At 41.4% G+C, this 27,620-nt stretch overlaps 1 protein-coding gene across 1 annotated transcript in view; it reads left to right on the forward strand.

Annotated features, from left to right (window-relative positions):
• Positions 1 to 12,731, forward strand: part of LOC120062916 (dual specificity testis-specific protein kinase 1-like) — a 39,796-nt gene extending 27,065 nt beyond the window's left edge. Inside the window, exons 7-10 of the mRNA XM_039012976.1 lie at positions 6,508 to 6,681; positions 6,980 to 7,063; positions 7,276 to 7,362; positions 12,060 to 12,731. Coding sequence (XP_038868904.1) covers positions 6,508 to 6,681; positions 6,980 to 7,063; positions 7,276 to 7,362; positions 12,060 to 12,176 — 462 coding nt within the window. The 3' untranslated portion in view covers positions 12,177 to 12,731. The remainder of the gene's footprint in view (positions 1 to 6,507; positions 6,682 to 6,979; positions 7,064 to 7,275; positions 7,363 to 12,059) is intronic.
• The last annotated feature ends 14,889 nt before the right edge of the window (positions 12,732 to 27,620 follow it).

Here is a 27,620-nt window from a genome sequence, read left to right on the forward strand (position 1 = left end):
TGTGAGATTCGAAGGCAGAGAATGTTCAGTTGAGTTTTCTGTTTATTCAGACCAAGCTTGACTATTGGGCTCCCAAGTGGTGCAGTGGTCAAAGACTCTGCATCGCAGTGCCAAGGTGTCACTGCAGTACCTGGTTTGAATCCAGGCTGCATCACATCTTGCTGTGATTGTACGATATGGTGGTCCACTGTTGTCTGGGGTAGGCCGTCATTGTAAATAAGAATTTGTTCTAAACTGACTTGCCTAGTTAAATAAACAAATTATTGGTGTGATTGTACTATAACAGTGTTAGATTGCTCTCTGGTGGTAAGCAGGTGTCATAACACAAATGGCAGTACTACTCTAGTGCCAAAAAAAGGGACTCAATTAAATCTCCTTATTGTAATTATTATATGTTGTTCATTTGGCTGGATGTTATGTTGAAAATCATATTCGATTTGCACTGTAATGTCATGGTGAAATGGCTTGGCATACTGCGGTATACTGTGGAAAATCATATTCAATATACACTGTAATATCATGGTGAAATGGCTTGGCATACTGCGGTATACTGTGGAAAATCATATTCAATATACACTGTAATATCATGGTGAAATGGCTTGGCATACTGCGGTATACTGTGGAAAATCATATTCAATATACACTGTAAAAAGTAACTGCCCAACTCATTAAAGAAATCGAATAGTGGCAACTCAAACATCTCCAACAGTCAGAACTCAAATCATAAAAGTGTTAATACATCTCATTGACATATGAGTTAGTATCACTTAATGTTTTTGAGTACTGTTAAAGTTATTGAGTTTTTACAAGTTATATTTATTTGAGTCACTCTAACATTTATTAATTAAGTTGATTTTACTTGATTCTATTATGTTTTATGTCTTTACTTAAAATAATAAAGTAGTAGTCAGACACATTTATATTTTCATATTAAACACTTGATTTATTTGTGTTGTGCTGATAAATAATTATTACGTTTAAGTTATGAATACTTAATAATACCACGTGGCTCTATTTTTAAAGAATTGTGGGTCAAATGAAAATGTTTAGACTTCATGATAATTTTACATAACATTGTATGCATGTTTGAAGGAAGAAAAGTATATTTCTAAAATAGTATTAAGCAGTTTGTTGTGCTATGAGGTGTAATTGATTATGATGAACGGATATCAAAACTGTTCAGGGAAATTGATGTTCAATAATGAGATAAGCCAATCCCACAATCATCAAAGTAATGTGCACTACTCTCAATGACAGAGGCTAATGCAACATAATGTGTACAGTTACATCTCCAGTATCTGCTATACGGATGAGCACTGTGCTCAACAATGCATGCAAAGATGGGTTAAAATGACAAATTGTCATATACATAAGACAATGTTTAACATTAAGGCACAATAATGCCCGAAACGTTGGTGTTTTACACAATACATTACTGGGAGTTTATATATAGAGTGTTCGACTCTCTTTATAGATTTTTTATAGGTTACATTTTATTCGCCGTTAGACAGCACCTCTACACAAAATAATTTTCTCTAGGTGTGTGCCAGCTCATGCTTTTTATTAAAACATTAAGACACGACCACTGAAAATTATTTATCCGCTGCCGGCCTGCTCTCCGGGCACCATCGCATGAGCCTGAAGCTACACACTGGCTTCATTCATTCTAAAACTTTATTCAAAGGCATTAATAAGTAATGTTTCGTGTCATTTGTATTTAATTCTAATTGTACAACGGGTGTCTCTATTCCTGAGTGCTGATTGGTTAAAACTGCATTACAGCCGGCGTCTATTCCACAAGTTACCACTGGCTAAATCTATGACGTTAAAATGCCTATTTACTCTCTGTTCCATCTGACTGCGCAATCCACTGTCTCATCAGCCCAGGCAGGGAAGTTTCAACTTGATCTCCACTATAAAAAGCATTTAGACATTATCTATCATTTATTTTAGACTAACATTTAGTTTTCAACAGCGGAGATTTGTATAATTACTGTATGTCTCCGACATTTGCAACATAGTTTCAATATTCAAATTCGATCTCCAACTGTCCCATAGTAATGAATGTGTAGGGGTCGGGACGAGAGAGGCAGGAAGCGTTTCTCAGCCAGTCGAAATCATGAATCAGCTGACATCATTTTTATGGATATATACAAAGAAATGTCAATTGAAAAAAAGTTAAACTAAACGAAGTGCATCTAGTTTGCGGTCTTCCCAGCCTCAGATTGAAGTTATGGTGTTAACTGTGTTGTTTGCTAGCTCCTCAACCGTGTCCTAACGAGAGAGCACATTTCTATGCCAGGCAAAATCGTGCTTCATTAGCATATTATTATGTATGTATCCAAATAAATGTCACTAGAAAACAGCTTAAACAAATGCATCTACTGTTGTTCTTCTGTCTGCACGGTTTGACGTGTCTGTAAATTAGCCGTAGTTGGCTAGCTAGCAAGCAAGGGATAAGAAGTTTGCCAGCCAGTATGGCAATGGAACATTTACAACGAACGACTGGGTTGCGTCCATAGATACAGAACAAAAAGACTGAACGACTGGGTCGCGTCCATTGATACAGAACAAAAAGACTGAACGACTGGGTCGCGTCCATAGATACAGAACAAAAAGACTGAACGACTGGGTCGCGTCCATTGATACAGAACAAAAAGACTGAACGACTGGGTCGCGTCCATTGATACAGAACAAAAAGACTGAACGACTGGGTCGCGTCCATAGATACAGAACAAAAAGACTGAACGACTGGGTCGCGTCTCTAGCAACCGAAACGATAGAACGAACGACCAGCCGGCTTGGGTAGCAACCCTAGATTTGTGTCGGGACTATATTTTATGGAAGGATTACATATTATTAATACATTTATCAAAATAACGTTTTTAAGGAAAATATGTCAATCATTAATTGAATATGTTGGTAACCTGTTTGTTGGTAACCTGATCATGCTCTCGAAGCCGGTGTTTGGAGAATATATTGGCATGGTTTGCCGGCCGTCAACCATGCCAATATATCCTCCAAGTCCAAACACCGGCTTCGAGGGCATTATCACTTAAGTCACAGCCTATATGGCCAATTTATAGACTACATTATAATGATTTAATACAACAAAGTGTTGTTTAAATGCTGATTGCTTTATCTCCCTATCAGCCTGTTGTTTCGCACTGACAGATGTTTCACAATGTATTTCTTTGTAGGCTATAGCATAAATTGTCACCCTGTCACCCTGTCTGGCTCTGGACCTATTTAGAATGTTTATATGCAGTTTAATATGACATGTAGCCTAATTGAAATGATGTGCGGTTCTTACATTCACCTTTTCATATTTATTAAAATACTTTTAATTCAAATCGTATGGTTTGGTTTCAATACTTCAAAAACAAATGGTAGGTTCAGGTACTCACAAAAGAAGATGTGTGTTGGTTAAATTGGGATTTTAATGAATTTAGCGAATTTGGGGTAGCAGTTTTTTTTCCTTGTGAGGGCAGAGTTTTTAGTGGAGCCGTTGGAAAGGACGTGGAGCACCCAAGTAGTCCATGAGCAATGAACAGGATTTACAACCGCTCAACTCCAACCGCTCAACTCTGCCCACATACTCTGAGTAGAAGGGACCTAACATATGTATGTTCATTACAACAAATATTCTAGTAACTTCAATCGTTAGTGTCAAAAAGTTCACAAAACAGTTTAGTATTTACAACTTAAAAAGAGAAACATATGAGTGGCAATGTCACTTCATTACTTTAAGTATTTAACACTGCAATACTTTGAGTTGGGTTACTCAAGATTGTAGTCAACGGGTTTCCACTAAAAATGTAGTTAGCAGAACTAATTACTTTTTGCAGTATAGTGTACACTGTACAGCACAGTATATATGCCAGTATATATGCATTTGACTCAAGCTGCCCACAAGGTGGCAGTGTTTTGTAAAACATGTTTTAAAAGACTACTGGTATGTAGGACTGTTTCTGCTTGCTTTTCTCCTGGGATTAAGTGTTTTACTTGGGTGCTTCTGTCCTGTGTGAGTCATATCCTCCTGACATTGTTTGGATAAATATGCCTTCATTCAACAATAGCTTCACTGTTGTCTTTTAGCTTCTACCCATCAGCCTGCCTGCCTGTCTCTCTGCCTGCTCGACTTATGTAACCGCTCCACTACCTTGTGTCCTCTAGAATAGCTCACCCGCTTTTACTGAGCCCATCCAGCCCACTTGTGCTCTCTCCACACCTACAGTAAACCACCTACTATTCATGTGATTGCACTATAACAATGTTAGACTGCTCTCTGGTGGTAAGCAGTTGTCATAACACAAATGCTTAGAGTGGCAGTACTACTGTTGACTGAATAATTGTAAAATGTATAAATTACCAGTCAAAGGTTTGGACACACTTACTCATTCCAGGGTTTTTCTTTATTTTTACTATTTTCTACATTGTAGAATAATAGTGAAGACATCAAAACTATGATATAACACTATGATATTTTTTTTATTTTTTTATTTCACCTTTATTTAACCAGGTAGGCCAGTTGAGAACAAGTTCTCATTTACAACTGCGACCTGGCCAAGACAAAGCAAAGCAGTGCGACACAAAAAACAACACAGAGTTACACATGGAACAAACAAACGTACAGTCAATAACACAATAAAAAAGTCGGTATACAGTGTGTGCAAATGAGGTAAGATAAGGGAGGTAAGGCAATAAATAGGCCATAGTGGTGAAATAATTACAATTTAACAATTAAACACTGGAGTGATAGATGTGCAGAAGATGAATGTGTAAGTAGAGATACTGGAGTGCAAAGGAGCAAAAAAATAAATAACAGTATGGGGATGAGATAGTTGGATGGGCTATTTACAGATTGGCTATGTACAGGTGCAGTGATCTGTGAGCTGCTCTGCCAGCTGGTGCTTAACGTTAGAGAGGGAGATATGAGTCTCCAGCCAGTGATTTTTGCAATTTGTAGCAGAGAACTGGAAGGATTTTTGCAATTTGCAGCAGAGAACTGGAAGGAAAGGCGGCCAAATGAGGAATTGGCTTTGGGGGTGACCAGTGAAATATACCAGCTGGAGTGCGTGCTACGGGTGGGTGATGCTATGGTGACCAGTGAGCTGAGATAAGGCGGGGCTTTACCTAGCAAATACTTATAGATGACCTGGAGCCAGTGGGTTTGGCGACGAATATGAAGCGAGGGCCAGCCAACGAAAGCATACAGGTCGCAGTGGTGGGTATAATCATGTAGTAACCAAAAAAGTGTTCAACAAATGTATTTTATATATTTTAGATTCTTCAAAGTAGCCACCCTTTGCCTTGATGACAGCTTTGCACACTCTTGGCATTCTCTCAACCAGCTTCACCTGGAATGCTTTTCCAACAGTCTTGGAGGAGTTCCCACATATGCTGAGCACTTGTTGGCTGCTTTTCCTTCACTCTGCGATCCAACTCATCCCAAACCATCTCAATTGGGTTGAGTTCAGGTGATTGTGGAGGCCAGGTCATCTGATGCAGCACTCCATCACTCTCCTTCCTGGTCAAATAGCCCTTACACAGCCTGGAGGTGTGTTGGGTCATTGTCCTGATGGGATGGCGTATCGCTGCAGAATGCTGTGGTAGCCATGCTGGTTAAATGTGCCTTGAATTCTAAATAAATCACTGACAGTGTCACCAGCACAGCACCCCCACACCATCACACTTTCTCCTCCATGCTTCACGGTGGGAACCACACATGCAGAGATCATCTGTTCACCTAATCTGCGTCTTACAAAGACACTGTGGTTTGAACCAAAAATATCAAATTTGGACTCATCAGACCAAATGACAGATTTCCACCTGTCTAATGTCCATTGCTCGTGTTTCTTGGCCAACGCAAATCTCTTATTATTATTGGTGTCCTTTAGTAGTGGATTCTTTGCAGCAATTCGACCATGAAGGCCTGATTCACGCAGTCTCCTCTGAACAGTTGATGTTCAGATGTGTCTGTTACTGAAACTCTGTGAAGCATTTATTTGGGCTGCCATCTGAGGTGCTGTTAATTGCCGATTTCTCAGGCTGGTAACTCTAATAAACTTATCCTCTGCAGCAGAGGTAACTCTGGGTCTTCCTTTCCTGTGGCGGTCCTCATGAGAGCCAGTTTCATCATAGCGCTTGACGGTTTGTGCATCTGCATTTGAAGAAACTTTCAAAGTTCTTGAAATTTTCTGGATTGACTGACCTTCATGTCTTAACGTAATGATGGACTGTTGTTTTTCTTTGCTTATTTGAGCTGTTCTTGCCATAATATGGACTCGGTCTTTTACCAAATAGGGCTATCTTCTGTATACCACCCCTACCGTGTACCTACCACTCCTATCACTTTTTTGGTTACTACATGATTCCATATGTGTTATTATTCTACAATGTAGAACATTTTCCAAATAAATAAAAACCCTTGAATGAGTAGGTGTGTTAAAACTTTTGACCGGTACTGTATATACTGACGTGATTTATATATGTCTGACTCTTCAGAACTGTCTGATCCGTGTGACGGCGCGGGGCAGGGAGGCCCTGGTCACAGACTTTGGCCTGGCCAGAGAGGTGGTGGAACTGCCGGTTAAAGACCCAGAGAGGAAGCTCTCCCTGGTGGGATCTGCCTTCTGGATGGCCCCGGAGATGCTGCGTGGGGAACCCTACGATCGCAAGGTAAGGATACGTCACCAAGACCCTTCATTTGAGTAAATAGCCTTGCCCGAGTCAAAACTGACTATAGGTCAGGAGGCCCACAAGGCCGCTGAGTTTGCGTAAATAGCCTTGCCCGAGTCAAAACTGACCATAGGTCAGGAAGCCCACAAGGCCGCTGAGTTTGAGAAGATGTGGTCAAAAATACTTTGGGTAGAAAGTTAGAGAGCTTTGTCATATCTTAGTATCCTAGTAGTTGGAACACAGCTCATCGTTGGTTGGCTCTCTGTATGACAGACATGTGGTTCTGTGTTGTCACCAGGTGGATGTATTTTCCTTTGGAATTATGCTCTGTGAAATACTGGCAAGGATCCCTGCAGACCCAGAGATTCTACCAAGAACCCAGGTAAAGCTCTACTCTGTATTTACGTTATATACGACTACACAGATCCAGGTTTTCTACCATGTGTGAATGCTCTGCCATGCAACTTGTCTGAAATCTCTGCCATGTACCATGTGTGATAGTTCTGCCGCATGCACCATGTGTGAAATTTCTGGCATATGGACCATGTGTGAAAGCTCAGCCCTATTAACCGTGTGTGTGTGTATGTTTGACAGGACTATGGCCTGGATGTGAGTGCGTTTAGGGAGCTGGTGGGCGGGTGTCCTCAGCGCGTGTTGGAGCTGGCAGCCAGCTGCTGTCTGGTGAGTACATACAGTACAGTATACTTTAAAGTACAGTTCATACAGAATACTTTACAGCATAGTTCATACAGTATACTTTACAGTCTGTTAAGTGCATACAGTACAGTATACTTTACGGTACAGTTCATACAGTATATGTTACAGTACAATTCATATAGTATACTTTACAGTACAATTCATATAGTATAATTTACAGTATAGTCCATACACTATACTTTCATACAGTATAATTTACAGTCTGGTGAGTAGCTACAGTACAGTATACTTTACAGTACAGGTTGTGGTTGCCCACAGCCGGATGAAGGTATATTTTTTGCTCTATACACTTGGTAGCATGTTAAGGTTTGTGAGTTTACTTTTTTCTTACAGCCTGGTGAACAATAGAGAGCCCTAGCTGTGTGTAAACTTAAAGAGGCAATCAGTAGTTTAAACAATAACAAAGCCGCCTCCCCATCCCTGTTTTGATAAAAAGCTGAGGGATAGGGCTGGAGGAATGTAACCAGTCTCAAATTCATAGACAGAGCTATGGATGCAAGGAATGACCATCCATGATATTCAAATGATAGTTTTAACAATGTTTTGTGGTGTTTGTTTACATTTACTTTGTTTACAAACATTAGCGTGAAACAAGCTTATATTTTGGTTCTGATGTGGTACGACAGTTGAACTAAGCTCATGAGGCATTTATATTCTTCAAGAATCAATGGGTACATTTAATTAATTCAGAAGTCCAAGAATGGATGAAGCAACTGCAAATTGCCACTTTAACACAACATGAAATTGAACGTCAAAATATCTTGGTCTCTGGTCTGATGCCAGACTTCCTCCATCAGAAGTAGTAGTCCAGGGCCAGTATTCACAAAGGTCCCAGTTCCGACCCGAGTGAAGCGTGCATAAATGGAATGTTATTCATTTTTATGCACTTTTCTCTATATGTGTACTCTGACCTTGAACATAAGCATACAAATAGCATGCTTACGTTCATGGTTAACCCGCTCTTCATTCTAGGTGGAGATCTAAGAAATGAAGGTGTGGTGGAGGTGTGTCTACAGATAAGCTGTATTCTGACCTTGATTTAATTCCCTCATAAATCCAGCACCATTACGTGTGAGGAAACCATTAATTTGGTCGAGCGAACCTGCCGGTTCCGAGTGGAAAAAGCATCTAGTTTATTTTTTCCAATAGAAATAACAGCATTCTCCATGCACTGTAGTGTATACATGGATAAGAGCTATTGATAAGAGCTAGGTAACTGAGTAATCCGTTTGGAGAAAGGGATTGTAAATACACATAGAAATTGTTTTAGATGGCAGGTAGCGTTGGGCCAGTAACCGAAAGGTTGCTGGATCGAATCCCTGAGCTGACAAGGTAAAAACCGGTCGTTCTGCCCCTGAACAAGGCAGTTAACCCACTGTTCCCCTCTAGGCCGTCATTGTAAATAAGAATTTGTTCTTAACTGACTTGCCTAGTTAAATAAAGGTTAAATAAAATATGATTTTTCCTTATGAACCCTGGGGACGAATGTGAAACCAGCCTTGTGATTGGTTGGTCATCGTGGTGCGCATCGCAGTGGTGCCCTGCAGCGTTCATTGTTTAAACTGGGCCGTTTTTGTTGCTTTGTTAATAGTGGTTTATTCTCCTACTTGGATTACTTTTGCTGGTACCTGAAACAGCATGTGAACTTCTGAGAAAGTCTGCAGCACCACACACCCGCTACAGCAGAAACCATATTTTACAATGTAATAACTCACGTTGGGCAGAATGGACCAAAGGGGACATACCTGCAGAGATGGTGAGACAAAACAACCTGGGCAAAGTATTACTAAGAAGGAAGAGGAAAAGGGGAAGGAAAGGAGGTGTGGCCAGAGGTTGAGGAGGAACAAAACAAGGATTCCGCTTCCAACTATCCTGCTCTCCAATATCCAATTGCTTAAGGGGAAAATGGATGAATTGCGGGCACAATCACAGTATATATATTAGTACATGGAGGCCTGTGTTATGGCCTTTTCTGAAACGTGGCTGTCGGAGGCGGTGCCCGACTCTGAAGTCAACCCCGGATGCACTATTACTCAGATGGACAGAGACAATGAAGCTACTGGCAAGGAGCACGGAGGGGGAGTCTGTGTTCTGATAGATGATAGATGGTGTAAAATGATGATTGTCAGGAATCAAATCTGCACTCCTGATATAGAAATACTGTCAGTGTCACTACAGCACTTCTACCTCCCCCGTGAATTCACCATGCTTTTTCTGACAGTTGTTTATATCCATGCAAGAGCAAACAGTGTCAATGCAGACATCATTTTCAACCCACTGAAGAGCTTGATGCGATTTCCCCTGATGCACCCAAATTCTTCATGGGGGTTTAGCTGCACTCTCAAGCTCACTTTGAGTACTTACACCCAGTATGTGACTTGTCTAACAAGGAAAAATAAGATAATTGACTTATGTTATGACTCAGTCTCCAAAGTGTATCCTTGGCCAGACCTCCACTGGGTGGATCAGATCATAACACTGTTTTTCTACGACCAACTTATAGACTCAAAAGGGAGAAGTTGGTGGAAAAACAGATACAGGTGTGGGACAATGACAGTATTGATCAATTGCACTGATGCTTTGATTGTACCACCTGGAGTGGATTTGAAGAATCATCAGCTGACCTGAACGAGTTGACTAATATCTGGCTATATTGAATTCGGTGTTGATTTGGTGATCCCCAAAAAACATGGGTGACCAAATAATTTAAAGTGGTGCTTAACAAGAAGAAACAAGTGTTTTCCTCCGGGAATCCACTCAAAAGAAAAGAAGTACAGAGAGGTGAACAAAGGGATAAACTGGCAAGATGCCAGTACAAGGATAATGTGCAACAGATAATATCACAGGAAGACTCTCCAGTACAAGGATAAGGTGCAACAGATAATATCACAGGAAGACTCTCCAGTACAAGGATAAGGTGCAACAGATAATATCACAGGAAGACTCTCCAGTACAAGGATAATGTGCAACAGATAATATCACAGGAAGACTCTCCAGTACAAGGATAAGGTGCAACAGATAATATCACAGGAAGACTCTCCAGTACAAGGATAATGTGCAACAGATAATATCACAGGAAGACTCTCCAGTACAAGGATAATGTGCAACAGATAATATCACAGGAAGACTCTCCAGTACAAGGATAATGTGCAACAGATAATATCACAGGAAGACTCTCCAGTACAAGGATAAGGTGCAACAGATAATATCACAGGAAGACTCTCCAGTACAAGGATAAGGTGCAACAGATAATATCACAGGAAGACTCTCCAGTACAAGGATAAGGTGCAACAGATAATATCACAGGAAGACTCTCCAGTACAAGGATAAGGTGCAACAGATAATATCACAGGAAGACTCTCCAGTACAAGGATAAGGTGCAACAGATAATATCACAGGAAGACTCTCCAGTACAAGGATAAGGTGCAACAGATAATATCACAGGAAGACTCTCCAGTACAAGGATAAGGTGCAACAGATAATATCACAGGAAGACTCTCCAGTACAAGGATAAGGTGCAACAGATAATATCACAGGAAGACTCTCCAGTACAAGGATAAGGTGCAACAGATAATATCACAGGAAGACTCTCCAGTACAAGGATAACGTGCAACAGATAATATCACAGGGAGACTCTCGGACTTCCTAACTGAAGTTGGTGATCCTCTCAGTAGGTTACGAGTTGGCAACACACTCTCTGAGGTGTGCACTACTCCAGTTGGAACCCCACACGGCAGTGTTCTTTCAACAGTACTATACATACTGTATACAGACAGCAGCCAGAGCCGGTTCCCGCTGCCGGAGCCGGTTCAAATTGTGCAGTAATTTGGGACATGTAGCCTATTTGAATCATTATGGAACTTAGACCACACGTAGAAGGTTAAACGGTTCACGACGACTGACCATACCAACTACTGAGAAGTGCGTAGGAAAGGCTTGTGTAGGAAAGGCATTTCCTAAACCGGAATCGTGCTCAAAGCGTCTTAGGGTGAAAATGCTGATCTAGGATCAGGTCCTCCCTGTCCAAATCATATTTATTATAATATTAAAAACAAAACTGATCCAATATACTGTGATAGAAAAATGTTATATTTACCTGATTTGTTAGATATTTGATGATTAAACACTTAACTTAACAGTAAGACAATTAAATGTCTGTGTGAACTGAGAGGAGCCTAAAAACCTACAGCTAGCATTCCATAGATAAGATGTGGTGGGTGTAACAGAGATAGAGAGAGCCTGGAGGAACAGAACAAAACCCTCATTGTCTCATCATCCTTGCAATTGGAAAATAACACCAGAGGCAGATGACCACAGGAGATGAACCCAACGTGGCTTATTGTGCCCCCCAATCTATATGCGAGGGCTGGAACCAACCATGACTAAGCATTCTTGGTATCAGCTATATAAGAAACAGCATTTTTTGTAAAGGTTAGGCTGCTCGGCCCAACAGTCAAGAGTGTTCGGCTGACTAGTCTCATTATTGCAATAATTAATCGATATTGAATAAAGATGATTGTTTGAAGGAATGTCAAAGTCTCTCTCAGTACTGACATTTCCACGACAATACGCACTCCTACTCTGAGACGCTTTGTAAACAGTTACTTTTAAACCCCAAACAAAGCCAAGTACTGATCATTATGTTTTCTCTGTGTGTTCAGATGGAGTCCTTCAGGAGACCAGCATTCACAGAGCTGCTGGATGAATTGGGGGAGATCGCTGAGACTCTGGAACCGCCCCCTAACCCGCCCTCTAACTCAGAGCTGACCACTGGGTGAGCTGCCTGGGTTGGCCGAAGCCCCACCCACCCATCTATCCTGAGGAGGACTGGAGGATTTGGGATTTGTATACGGGCTCAATCCCAAATGGCACCTTATTCCTTATGTAGTGTACTATGTTTTGCCAGGGCCCTGTGCTCTGTTCAAAAGTAGTGCACTATATAGGGAATAGGGTACCATTTGGGAAGCAACAATAGACAGTTGCACAGGGGCAGGGGCACAACACTTCACCAGGATGACCTCTCTACAGGGGCTGACCTCTCTGTTTGTGCCTGCCTACACTGCACCTACAGATGTGTCGGGGGGTAGCTCCACAGTTTTCAAGTGAGACCCTGGTGGATTAATGGATGGAATAGACCATATGTATCTTGAAGAGAGGGTTTCTTTGGAAGCTTTATTTGACCAGTTCACACACTTTGTGTACAGGTGATAGAAGTTGGGCATAATGTTGTTTAACGGCATGTCTTTCGTTAACTTACATTTTCTTAATCTTAATCTCATATGCTGCTTTTTTGTTTAAATTTGTTGTTGTTGTTGTTAATGTTTATGACAGTGTTTTGTGATGTAACTGATGATGATGAGGATAAACATGATGATGAGGAGGATGGTGATGGAGGAGGATGGTGAGAGTGATGGAGGATGATAGTGATAGAGGATGATGGTGATAGTGATGGAGTATGGTAATGGAGGATGATAGTGATGGAGGAGGATGGTGATGGATGAGGATGATGGTGATAGTGATGGAGGATGATGGTGATGGAAGAAGGTGGTGATGGAAGAGGATGGTGATGGATAGTGATGGAGGAGGATGGTGATAGTGAATGAGGAGGATGGTGATCGTGATGGAGGAGGATGGTGATAGTGATTGAGGAGGATGGTGATGGAGGAGGATGGTGATGATGGCGATGGAAGAGGATGGTGATGGTGATGGAAGAGGATAGTGATGGAGGATGATGGTGATAGAGGAAGATGGTGATGGAGGATGATGGTGATAGTGATGGAGGATGATGGTGATGGAGGATGATGGTGATGGAAGAGGATGGTGATGGAGAAGGATGGTGATGGAAGAGGATGGTGATAGTGATGAGGATGATAGTGATAGAGGATGATGGTGATAGTGATGGAGGATGATGGTGATAATGATGGAGGATGGTAATGGAGGAGGATGGTGATGGAGGAGGATGGTGATGGAGGAGGATGGTGATGGAGGAGGATGGTGATGGAGGAGGATGGTGATGGAGGATGATGGTGATAGATGATGGTGATGGATGATGATGGTGATAGTGATGTAGGAGGATAGTGATGGAGGAGGATGGTGATGGATGAGGATGATGGTGATAGTGATGGAGGATGATGGTGATGGAAGAAGGTGGTGATGGAAGAGGATGGTGATAGTGAATGAGGAGGAGGGTGATAGGAGGATGGTGATAGTGAATGAGGAGGATGGTGATCGTGATGGAGGAGGATGGTGATAGTGATTGAGGAGGATGGTGATGGAGGAGGATGGTGATGGAGGAGGATGATGGTGATGGAGGAGAATGGTGATGCAGGATGATGATGGTGATCATGATGATGAATAAGAAGGTGATGATGGTGATGGAGGAGGATGATGGTAATGATCATGATGATGATGATAGTAGGGGGGAGGATGGTGATGGAAGAGGATGATGGTGATGATGATGATGGTGATGATGATGGTATTGGTTTCTCATGATGGTGATGATGATGATGATAGTGAATATGATGATGATGATGATGGTGAAGATGATGGTATTGGTTTCTCATGATGATGATGATGATAGTGATGATAATGATGATGGTATTGGTTTCTCTTGATGGTGATGATGGTGAGGATGATGATGATACAGACACTCATCTGTTGATTTATTTCCTTCAACCGTTATTTTCTATTGTCTTTCTATTTCTATTCTATTGTTTTTTTCAACTCTGCCTAAATCACCAGATGCTAGAGGGACGTCATGCTCAACACTCCATGTCACCTCTTTTCAAACATGAAATTGCTTCAGTTCAGTTAGCTGAGCTGTGAATAGGGCTGTTGTTCACAGCTTTACAAGGAACTCAAAGACATCACCATCAATTCAGCTAGCTTGCACAATACAGACGGCAGGCAGGCTAATACCGGTGGGTGCACAGTGGATAGGTATACCCAGTGGGCAAAACTGGTTGAAAATACGTCATTTCAACGAGTTTTGCCCACTGGGTTACGTCATTAGCTAGTTAGTAAAGTTCAGCTGAACTCTGTCTACCTGGTCAAGAGATCTTATCTCAGTAGATCTCTATTTTCTTGTTGTTATATAAAGTACAGTACAGTATGTCATATTTTCCATCCCTATTTTCTCATCCGTCTTAAATAATATATTTTTTTTTGTTGTTATTTTTATTTATTGTTTTTGCAATCTACATATGCACAATTAATATTCGGGCATCTACAGTACTGGGTACTTGTTACATTTGATTTAATACCAAATCTGATATTACTGGTCATTCATGACATGTTGTGTTGAACCTGTGGCTGTAAATATTCCAACTGTCTGAGAACTTTCCATGCTGTTGCCAGGTAACCAGTATTTGCCAGTAAGTATGTGTCATCATCTTAATCTGATGTTTATAGTGTCACTTGAAGAGTAGAAAAAAACAGGCCGCTGCTGTAGGAACATTTGATTTGATTTATTTAAGTCTCTTCTTATTGAGCTATTGTTTCGAGAAGCATATCAAATAATGACGTAAAATATTCTAAACTGAAGCTTACAGACATATATGTAAGTAAGTCTTGGACAAGTAGCTAGGCTTGGGCGTTCAAAGTATTTCCATTCTAATAAATAAAATAACAATGTTCCTCCTGCCATATCACTTTTTAGAATTTCAAAATCTTTGTGATACTATATGAAGGCAGTTCTTACATTATTTAAACTTTGTCTGCTACATTTGGCATTACTCTGTAAAGCTAAGTACATTTGTAAGAAATAGAAATAGGCATTTAAAGATAAAAATTTATATTTGAAACATGTACACGTATTTTACAGATGAATTGCTTCTTTCAATAAACAGTTTCTCTTGTTCAGGGTAAGACTGTGGTGTGTGTGTGCCATGGATCCGATCTTAAATCATCAGTGGCTGTCTAGGTTCAGGATCGTAACTATAACAACCTTGTTGGTGGTGAGAAGTGGCTTTCTTTCATGTCTGTTTACCTGGGCAATTCCCCACCTCCTCAGGTGTTCTTGACCATGCTAATCAGATTTCAGACTGGCCCTATGCTCTTTGAAGCTTGGTCATTGGCATAGTTCATTTACAAAGTGATTATGATTATCATGTAATGCAGGGTTGAATCAGCTGTGTAGTGCTAGGGTAAAAACCAAAACGTGCAAACAGGCCGAGCCCCAGGACTGAGTTTGGGGAAGTCTGATGTAGTGCAAGTAACATATTTTTCTGAAAGATCAGGCTCATGTTCAATGGAAATGAAATTCTAAATGTTTTGAAACTGAAATTAGCTAGCGTTCTTATGGTAGTTAATGTTATACCTCTCCAGTTTACTGATCATGATCCATGTATAGTATCTGGTATAGTTGTTCACTTCCTGTTGTGTGAACAAACACAAACTGCATTCCAAATAGCACCCTATTTCCTCTATAGAGCACTACTTGTAACCAGAGCCCTATGGGTCATGGTCAAAAGTAGAGCACTCTAAAGGGAACAGGGTGCCATGTGTGAACAAATACAAACTCAACCAAGGCTCCTTCTCTCTCCAGGTGAGCTGATGAAAATGTCAGATGTCATGTTAGTGTCACCATAGTGAAGAGGCAGCTGTGTTGTCAGAGCTGCCCATCATTCAGATGGATGTCCTGGTCTTCACTCTTTCTTGAACACATGCACATGTGTACATGCACACAGTGGTGTAAAGTACTTTGAAGTATGACTTAAGTCGTTTTTTGCGGTGTCTCTGTACTTTACTTTACTAAACTCAGCAAAAAAATAAATCTGTCCAGAAGGACATCATTGTCAACAGTGTCGAATGCAGCATTTAAATTCAAACGTACAGAAAGCTGTAAGGATGTCTCACAACATGTATCTAAAATGAACCCTATAAATAGCACTGTTGGGAGATTTAGAAAGCCATAGTCTAGCAATCAACAATATAATAATAATTTTATCTTTAAATCGCAATCTGTAGATACCATGCGATTAGACAGGTTCAGAATGTATGTAAAACATCACAGCACAGATTAAAACTACATGGCTCATAGAAATCATAAGATGGTGGTTTAGGGAGATAGGTGGGATGGACTGAGAGTAGCTTAGGGGTGGATTTAAAAGCTCATGTTCTAGAATAGTTATGACTGAAAACACAATGTATATTGTACAGTATAAGTACTATCTATCCAGATGTGATGGAAACTCAGCAACAAAAAGAAACGTCCTTTTTTCAGGACCCTGTCTTTCAAAGATAATTTGTAAAAATCCAAATAACTTCACAGTTCTTCATTGTAAAGGGTTTAAACACTGTTTCCCATGCTTGTTCAATGAACCATAAACAATTAATGAACATGCACCTGTGGAACGGTCGTTAAGATACTAACAGCCTACAGACGGTATGCAATTAAGATCACAGTTATGAAAACTTAGGACACTAAAGAAGCCTTTCTACTGACTCTGAAAACACCAAAAGAAAGATGCCCAGGGTCCCTGCTCATCTGCATGAACGTGCCTTAGGTATGCTGCAAGGAGGCATGAGGACTGCAGATGTGGCCAGGGCAATAAATTGCCATGTCCGTACTGTGAGACGCCTAAGACAGCGCTACAGGGAGACAGGACGGACAGCTGATCATCCTCGCAGTGGCAGACCACTTGTAATAACACTTGCACAGGATCGGTACATCCGAACATCACACCTGCGGGACAGGTACAGGACGGCAACAACAACTGCCTGAGTTACACCAGGAATGCACAATGCCACCAGCCATACTGCTCATCCTGTGCGTGATTTCCTGCAAGACAGGAATGTCAGTGTTCTGCCATGGCCAGCGAAGAGCCCAGATCTCAATCCTATTGAGCACGTCTGGGACCTGTTGGATCGGAGGGTGAGGGCTAGGGCCATACCCCCCAGAAATGTCCGGGGATTTGCAGGTGCCTTGGTGGAAGAGTGGGGTAACATCTCACAGCAAGAACTGGACAATCTGGTGCAGTCCACGAGGAGGAGATGCACTGCAGTACTTAATGCAGCTGGTGGCCACACCAGACACTGACTGTTACTTTTGATTTTAACCCCCCCCCCCCCCCCCCCCCTTTGTTCAGGGACACATTATTCCATTTCTGTTAGTCACATGTCTATGGAACTTGTTCAGTTTATGTCTCAGTTGTTGAATCTTGTTATGTTCATACCAATATTTAAACATGTTAAGTTTGCTGAAAATAAACGCAGTTGACAGTGAGAGGACGTTTCTTTTTTTGCTGAGTTTTTTATATTTTTATACAACTTTTAGGTTTCCTAAATAAATAATAAATAATAAATAAAATAATGTACTTTTTACTCCATACATTTTCCCTGATACCCAAAAGTACTCGTTACATTTTGAAAGCTTAGCAGGACAGAAAAAGTGTGCCACTCACGCACAAAACATCTCTAGTCTGCCTCTGATCTGGCGGACTAAATTATGTCTGGGTGTTGGAGTTTGCCCCTGGCTTTCCATAAATAAATAAAAAACAAGAAAATGATGTCGTCTGGTTTGCTAAATATAAGGAATGTGAAATGATTTATACTTTTAGTTTTACTTTTGATACTAAAATATATTTGAGCAATTTAATTTACTTTTGATACTTAAGTATATTCAAAACCAAGTACTTTTAGATGTTTACTAAATAGATTTTTACTGGGGGACTTTCACTTTTACTTATATTATTGTATCTTTACTTTTACTCAAGTATGACAATTGAGTACTTTTTCCATCACTGTGTGCACATGCACACACGCACACACACACAAACACGTACCTGTACCCTTCCCTGCCTGTCCCCAATGAACACAACCCACATAAAGAGATAATAAAAGATGTAGCTGGTCCATTTGGTGTTTAACCAATAGCTCTCTCGCGCTATACTTGCCACCGTGTCTCTCTCAATATTACAATAATGAATAGATCTATACTGATGAATTATGTAGAAGGCCTGTTCTATTTCTTGCCAGTGATCTTGTCTGATGAAACTTTGTTACCTCCCAGCGCTCTGGCCCTTGAGATGAAGGCTTGTATCCCTCTCCTCTCATGTGAGCTGTTGTGTATTATGCATCTACAGTATGTGATGCAAAGAACATAGTCGGACAGGAACCAGAATTCACTGGGAACGCTGGGTTTCTCTCTCACAGTTTAGTTGGATGGTGACATGCATGGTTAGTTAGGATGATCTGTACTCTAATCACTTTATATTCCATTTAGGTTGTTATATTATACTTGACTTCGTACTTTTGTTGCAGGAATGTGAATGTTGTTGTTTAGTTGTTAGTAGCTTACCCTGAAATGAAAGCGTCACAAAAATGCATGCAAGTACTGCATTATGCATTGACTCAAGCTGCCCACAATGTGGCAGTGTTTTGTAAAACATGTTTTAAAAGACTACTGCTATGTAGGACTGTTTCTGCTTGCTTTTCTCCTGGGATTAAGTGTTTTACTTGGGTGCTACTGTCCTGTCTGAGTCAAATCCTCATGACATTGTTTGGCTAAAGATGCCTGTTGTCCCCCCTTTTAGCTTCTACCCAATGGTGTGTCCTCAGCCCTCTGCTGTAATCCATATTCACCCACGACTATATGGCTTTGCATGACGCCAACTCAATCATCAAGTTTGCTGACGACCCCATGGTTGTAGGTCTACAGCTACCAGATACAGTGTGGGTATAGCCTACAGCTAGCAGATACAGTGTGGGTATAGCCTACAGCTAGCAGATACAGTGTGGGTATAGCCTACAGCTAGCAGATACAGTGTGGGTATAGCCTACAGCTACCAGATACAGTAGGGTATAGCCTACAGCTAGCAGATACAGTGTGGGTATAGCCTACAGCTAGCAGATACAGTGTGGGTATAGCCTACAGCTAGCAGATACAGTGTGGGTATAGCCAACAGCTAGCAGATACAGTGTGGGTATAGCCTACAGCTAGCAGATACAGTGTGGGTATAGCCTACAGCTAGCAGACACAGTGTGGGTATAGCCTACAGCTACCAGATACAGTGAGGGTATAGCCTACAGCTAGCAGATACAGTGTGGGTATAGCCCTACAGCTACCAGATACAGTAGGGTATAGCCTACAGCTACCAGATACCGTGTGGGTATAGCCTACAGCTAGCAGATATAGTGTGGGTATAGCCCACAGCTACCAGATACAGAAGGGTATAGCCTACAGCTACCAGATACAGTGTGGGTATAGCCTACAGCTAGCAGATACAGTGCGGGTATAGCCTACAGCTAGCAGATACAGTGCGGGTATAGCCTACAGCTACCAGATACAGTGTGGGTATAGCCTACAGCTAGCAGATACAGTGTGGGTATAGCCTACAGCTAGCAGATACAGTGTGGGTATAGCCTACAGCTAGCAGATACAGTGTGGGTATAGCCTACAGCTAGCAGACACAGTGTGGGTATAGCCTACAGCTACCAGATACAGTGAGGGTATAGCCTACAGCTACCAGATACAGTGTGGGTATAGCCTACAGCTAGCAGACACAGTGTGGGTATAGCCTACAGCTAGCAGACACAGTGTGGGTATAGCCTACAGCTACCAGATACAGTGAGGGTATAGCCTACAGCTAGCAGATACAGTGTGGGTATAGCCCTACAGCTACCAGATACAGTAGGGTATAGCCTACAGCTACCAGATACCGTGTGGGTATAGCCTACAGCTAGCAGATACAGTGTGGGTATAGCCCACAGCTACCAGATACAGTGCGGGTATAGCCTACAGCTACCAGATACAGTGTGGGTATAGCCTACAGCTAGCAGATACAGTGCGGGTATAGCCTACAGCTAGCAGATACAGTGCGGGTATAGCCTACAGCTACCAGATACAGTGTGGGTATAGCCTACAGCTACCAGATACAGTGCGGGTATAGCCTACAGCTAGCAGATACAGTGTGGGTATAGCCTACAGCTACCAGATACAGTGTGGGTATAGCCTACAGCTACCAGATACAGTGCGGGTATAGCCTACAGCTAGCAGATACAGTGTGGGTATAGCCTACAGCTACCAGATACAGTGTGGGTATAGCCTACAGCTACCAGATACAGTGCGGGTATAGCCTACAGCTAGCAGATACAGTGCGGGTATAGCCTACAGCTAGCAGATACAGTGCGGGTATAGCCTACAGCTAGCAGATACAGTGCGGGTATAGCCTACAGCTAGCAGATACAGTGCGGGTATAGCCTACAGCTAGCAGATACAGTGCGGGTATAGCCTACAGCTAGCAGATACAGTGCGGGTATAGCCTACAGCTAGCAGATACAGTGCGGGTATAGCCTACATTGATTATAAAATAAACACAATTATTTTTAGTTGTCTAACGGCAGCCAAGCATTAATCATCATGTCATCAGAATAAGACCCTCAATATTTATTGGAAAGGAGCATCAACCTCATCACCGTGCACTTTCACCAGCCTGTGAAGTTCATCAGAACTTATTTCATCTGTAGCCTAATAAACTGCATTCCTTCCCGAGTCGTAGAGGGGGGACCACACAATATCATGGCGTGACTCCAACTTTATTTCGATATGATGGTTATTATATCAATATTTGCACATACAGGCATTTCAACCGCCATTTCTCGCATTATTCATTTTACAGACACAAAAAGATCCCACCTTGTCTAGCATTTTTTGTTTTATCAACATTTGGAAAGTTTACTGACAAATGTGCTGTTTCCATTAGGCCTGTTGTGATATCACCAGGCCGGCCAGAACTCCATCCCACCAACAGAGGATGACATTTCAGGCGGTCTTTTAAAACAGCTCTTACACTAAAAGTGCATTTATCATCCTTTTGACAATTTAACAGTATAATTCCAAAGTGTGAAAATATACGTGTATTTAAAAAACAGGAAAATCACATGTTTGACTGCACTGGTCTTTTATACTCTACTGTGCATGTGTGTGCTGTTGAACCGTCCATGTGTGTTGGTGTTAGGTATGCGTAACTGGCTATAAGGGAGTCAGGCGCAGGGGAGCAGAAGTTGGGTAGCCAAAGGAGCCTTTTATTTCGGCGAACAAAACACACGGCACTAAGAACACTAAACACAATATGTGTTGACAAAACCCAGCGCAAACCAGTCTAGCGTGCACATACACGAAACAACAAACAATTCCACACACAGACATGGGGGGAACAGAGGGTTATATACATGTCTAATACTGAGGGAATTGAAACCAGGTGTGTAGGAAAACAAGACAAATGGAAAAATGAAAGGTGGATCGGCGATGGCTAGAAAGCCGGTGACGTCGACCGCCAAACGCCGCCCGAACAAGGAGAGGAACCGACTTCGGCGGAAGTCGTGACAGTTGGCTTGCATGTACTGTATGTACGGTATGTAAGTGTCTGTGGCAGAAATGAAAATTGTAGCGGGCCAGTAATAAAAAGCCCTGCCCTAGGGTTTTAGATTTCTGTCCAGACTGTGTAACAGCACTAATAATCTTCCTCCCCAGCAGCCAGCAACCAGCAGCAGGCTGCCAGTACCTACAGGTTTAATGTTATGTGTAGAATGAGGGTGATTTCATCCCTGACTAGATCCACCCAGCCCAGCTAGCCTAACCTTCACTACCTAGTCCTTCCTACCCCTCTGTGCCAGATAGATGACATGCACACCCAGACTTCAGCATGGAGCTGAGCTGTTCCACATGTCAGCTAGCGCATGAAACCAGTGATCGATGAGCCTTGTCAAACCCCAGACATTGAAATGTACTGTAAGAAAACAGCTTTGTCCCAAATGGCACCCTATTACCTATAAAGTGTTCTACTTTTGACCAGAGCCCTATGTAGTGCACTGCACTCTTAAAAACTAAAACTAAAATGGTTCTATGGCTGTCCCCATACGAGAACCCTTTGAATAACCCTTTTGGGTTCCATGTAGAACTCTTTCCACAGAGGGTTCTGCATGGAACCCAAAAGGGTTCTACCTGAAACCAAAAAGGGTTGTCCTATGGGGACAGCCAAAGAACCCTTTTGGAACCCTTTTTTCTAAGAGTGTGCTTAGGGAATAGTGTGCCATTTGAGACGCCGTCAACATAAAGAGCAGGAATGAGTTGATCTTTATGACGTCAATCTATATTCATGTCTGTCCACAGATATAAATATGACCTCCCAAGTTCAAATAAGAGTAGGGGGAAATGATGCATAAAAACTGTGGTGTTGGAGGAAGCTTCAGTCGTTCTGAATGAATAAGTATTGGTGGGTGAGATGGAATGCCTGCGTGCTGAGCTAAAAACTGTGTGGTTGCATCTGTGTCTGTGTGTTTGTCTGTGTGTTTGTCTGTGTGTGTGTGTCTGTGTGTGTGTGTGTTTCCAAAGTAGGTTAATAACTTCTTCTTAATAGGGGGCGCTGTTTTCACTTTGGGAAAAAATCGTGCCCAATTTAAACGGCCTCGTACTCTATTCTAGATCATACAATATGCATATTATTATTACTATTGGATAGAAAACACTCTCAAGTTTCTAAAACTGTTTGAATTATATCTGTGAGTAAAACAGAACTCATTTGGCAGCAAACTTCCAGACAGGAAGTGAAAAATCTGAAATCGAGGCTCTGTTTCAGGGCCTGCCTATTGAATTGCCTTATATTTATGGATATGCATGCACTGCATACGCCTTCCACTAGATGTCAACAGGCAGTGGAAGGTGGAATGGGGTGTCTAGCTTGATCTGAGGTCGAACAAGAGCTTTTGGAATGACGTGTCCAGAATTTCCTTTCTCTACCTAGGCGCGGGAAGCACCTCCATATTGTCTTATGATAAGCGTTTGGTATACACGGCTAATATCTCCGGCTATGATTTTATTTGATACATGTGATAATAACATCGTAAAGCAGGTTTTTTCAACCGAGTTCTATCAGTTTATTCAACGTTTATTTGGACTTTTCCGTTCTATGCATCAAGAGAAGATGGGCATGTTCGCGCCACATGGCTAGCTAAGGTTGCTAATTCGACAGGAGAAAAGGACATTCTAAAACCAAACAACGATTTATTCTTGACCAAGGACTCCTTGTACAAGATTCTGATGGAAGCTTAGAAAAAGTAAGAACAATTTATGATGTTATTTCGTATTTCTGTGGAAAATGTTGAGTCCTATTATCTGCCGTTTTGGCGGGCGCTGTCTCGCTATAACGTAAGCTGTTTGTTATGGTAAAGTTATTTTTCAAAATCTAACACGGCGGTTGCATTAAGAACTAGTGTATCTTTCATTTGCTGTCCAACATGTATTTTTTAGTAAAGTTTATGATGAGTTCTTTGGTCAGATTAGGTGAGTGTCCAAAATAGCTCCGGACATTCTGGTGAATCGATGCTACATATTCACAATGTATAACCACGGTTTGCAGCTCTAAATATGCACATTTTCGAACAAAACATAAGTGTATTGTATAACCTGATGTTATAAGACTGTCATCTGATGAAGTTGGTCAAGGTTAGTGATTCATTTTATATCTTTTGCTGGTTTTTGCGATCGCTACCTTTTGCTGCTAATAAATGCATTTGTGTGTTTGGCTATTGTGGTAAGCTAATATAATGCTATATTGTGTTTTCGCTGTAAAACACTTAAAAAATCGGAAATATTGGCTGGATTCACAAGATGTTTATCTTTCATTTGCTGTACACCATGTATTTTTCATAAATGTTTTATGATGAGTATTTAGGTATTTCACGTTGCTCTCTGTAATTATTCTGGCTGCTTTGGTGATATTTTTGATGGTAGCTGCAATGTAAAACTATGATTTATACCTCAAATATGCAAATGTTTTAACAAAACATAAATGTATTGTATAACATGTTATAAGACTGTCATCTGATGAAGTTGTTTCTTGGTTAGTGACTAATTATATCTCTATTTGGTCGGTTTTGTGATAGCTACCTATGCGGTAGAAAAATGGTGAAAATATGCGGTTGAGTCTTTTGCTATTGTGGTTAGCTAATAGAAATACATATTGTGTTTTCGCTGTAAAACATTTTAAAAATCGGAAATGATGGCTGGATTCACAAGATGTTTATCTTTCATTTGCTGTATTGGACTTGTGATTTCATGAAAGTTATACTATATGATATCCCTGTCGCGTTAGGCTAGGCTATGCTAGTCAGCTTTTTTGATGAGGAGGATCCCGGATCCGGGAGAGAGAAGCGGTAGAGGTTTTAAGGGAAGACTGGAGGGGGGTTTGGACTCAAGGTGACCCAACATTTGGAAATAAAATGTAGGCTCATTTAGTAGAGGATGGTGCTTGCAATGCCAGGACAGTGGGTTAGATTCCTGGGACCACCCATACGCAAAATGTATGCTCGCATGACTGTAAGTTGCTTTAGATAAAAGCGTCTGCTAAATGCCAGATATTATTGTACATTATTTCCCTCTCATATTTCGCCTAGGGAAAGGGGATTAATTCTCAGTCATAAAATCTGATATCATGAGGCAGTTAAGTATTTTAACTGCTTTGGGTCTAATTAAGGTTAATACTTTAAACCAGCACTGTCTTTCCAAGAAACGGGGGAGAAACGTGTTGAGGAGGTTTACATGTGTTATTGAAGCACTCAGCAAGTCTGTCATTCAATTAATTGAACTTCAGCCCCCACAGCTTATTCATTCTGCCCCATTAGCACCACCACATTATGTGCCCCCTAAAGGGCTAGATGGAGCAGAATGCAGAGTAAATAAATGGGTCTGACGGGATGTTTCAGTGCTAATGGATAGCTGGGAGAGAGATATCTATAAACCCTGCTACTGGGAGTGAGTCTGTACGCAGGATCAACAGCTGGAGGCCACAGTTTGTGCGTCCCAAATGGCACCCTATTCCCTATATACCCCCCTATAGTGCATTACATAGGGCCATGTTCAAAAGTAGTGCACTATATAGAGAATAGGCTTCCATTTGGGACGCGTATAGTATGGATGGGCCGAGGAGGAGGGAGCTCTGTTCTTGGTATTCCGGTAAGGCTCTCCTCTCTCGGCCGACCCAGTACTTTATGTAGATGGGGTGGTACATGTCTGTTATTTTCTGTAAGTGAAGTGCCATGGTGACAGAGGATTTAGTGTTCTGCCAATAGCAGGTGTTTGAAGAGAGATCAGTGCTGGCAGAGCCCTGGCAGATTGTGTTGAGCTCAGTGACAGTTGTTTGTTATTTCTAAAAAGTCTAAGCAGTTGATCAAATATTGAAGTTGGCCTTTAGGCTACTACTATAGCCCAGAGAAACGCAATGAATAACACATTCATAAATGGCAAAAAATACTGTCAAAAAAACGTATCATAAGGAACAAGGTTTTGAAGTGTTTGTCCTATACTGTATCTAAGAGATATAAAAAGCTTAGGAAATTATTAGATTTTTTTTTTACACATATTTAACCCCTTTTTTGGTTAGGCAGAAAACTACCTTCATACTTCCATTTTTTTTTTACCGGTACCGGTTACCTTCAGACGAGTCCCGTGACACTTGTGGGGGTCGCAGAGCAAAACGGAGATCTTCATCGGGTTTGTGAGAGTCTCTCCTTTCCATAGAGTGTAGGTCAAACCATTTGGACTCTACAGACGTTTTCATCAGAAGACTGATTTTCGTGATAACCCTGAAGGAGCTGCAAAGCTCCACAGCAGAGATTGGAGTGTCTGTCCATAGGACAACTTAAAGCTGGGCTTAACAGAAGAGTGTCCAGAAAAAAAGCCATTGCTTAAAATAAGCAAACATATTTGGTGTTCACCAAAAGGAAATTGGGAGAATTTTCAAACATATGGAAGAAGGTACTCTGGTCAGATGAGACTAAAATGTAGCTTTCTGGCTATCAAGGAAAACGCTATGTCTGGTGCAAACCCAACACCTCTCATCACCCCGAGAACAGCATCCCCACAGTGAAGTATGGTGGTGGCAGCATAATGCTGTGGGGATGTTTTTCATCGGCAGGGACTGGGAAACTGGTCAGAATTTAAGAAATTATGGATGGTGCTAAATACAGGGAAATTCTTGTAGGGAAACATGTTTCAGTCTTCCAGAGATTTGAGACTGGGATGGAGGTTCACCTTCCAGCAGGATAATGACCTTAATCACAATGCTAAAGCAACACTCGAGTGGTTTAAGGGGGAAACATTTAAATGTCTTGGAATGGCCTAGTCAAAGGCCAGACCTCAGTCCAATTGAGAATCTGTGGTATGACTTAAAGATTGTTGTACACCAGCAGAACCCATCCAAATTGAAGGAGCTGGAGCAGTTTGCCTTGAAGAATGGGCAAAAATCCCACTGGCTAGATGTGCCAAGCTTATAGAGACATACCCCAAGAGACTTGCAGCTGTAAATGCTGCAAAAGGTGGCTCTACAAAGTATTGAATTTTTTTTGGGGGGGATAGTTATGCACGCTCAAGTTTTCTGTTTTTTTGTCTTATTTCTTGTTTGTTTTAACCAAAAATATTTTGCATCTTCAAAGTGGTAGGCATTTCTCAATAGGGGGTGCTGTTTGCACTTTGTAAAAATTTCGTTCCCAAATTAAACTGCCTCGTACTCAATTCTTGCTCGTACAATATGCATATTATTATTACTATTGGATAGAAAACACTCTCTAGTTTCTAAAACCGTTTGAATTATTTCTCTGAGTGAAACAGAACTCATTCTGCAGCACACTTCCTGTCAGGAAGTGAGATTTCTGAAATCGAGGTCTCTGTTCTAGGGTCAGTTTATAAATTCCCATGTAAGCTATGGGGCTACATGCACTGCATACGCCTTCCCCTAGGTGTCAGTAAGCGGTGAGAATTTGAATGGAGTGGATTGCACCATCTGGGGCACTATAAAAGCTCTTGGAACGGAAGGTCCGACCTTTTCAACGGGGGGCCTGACGCAGGAGGGACATCACCATGGTGTCCTGAAAAGCTTTCGTTTTAGCAGTTCTATATCTCCGGCTCTGATTTAATTTGATTTTTGTCTTAATTTTTAAAAACTTCATAAGGTAGTTAATTTAAACCGACTTATAGCAGTTTATATCAGTTTATTGCGATTTTCTGGAATTTCTTTGTCACACGCTATCGCGAGTTGGACACCTCTCCGGCACATGGCTAGCGTTAGCGGCTGATTCTACAGGAGAAGAGGACATCTTTCAACCAAAAGACGATTGTTCTGGACAAAGGACACCTTGGCCAAGATTCTGATGGAAGCTCATCAAATAGTAAGAAGTCTTTATGCTGTTAATTCGTATTTATGTTGAAGAACGTTAAACAATAATTC

This window comes from Salvelinus namaycush, chromosome 18, assembly GCF_016432855.1.
Source record: "Salvelinus namaycush isolate Seneca chromosome 18, SaNama_1.0, whole genome shotgun sequence".
Lineage (NCBI taxonomy): Eukaryota > Metazoa > Chordata > Actinopteri > Salmoniformes > Salmonidae > Salvelinus > Salvelinus namaycush.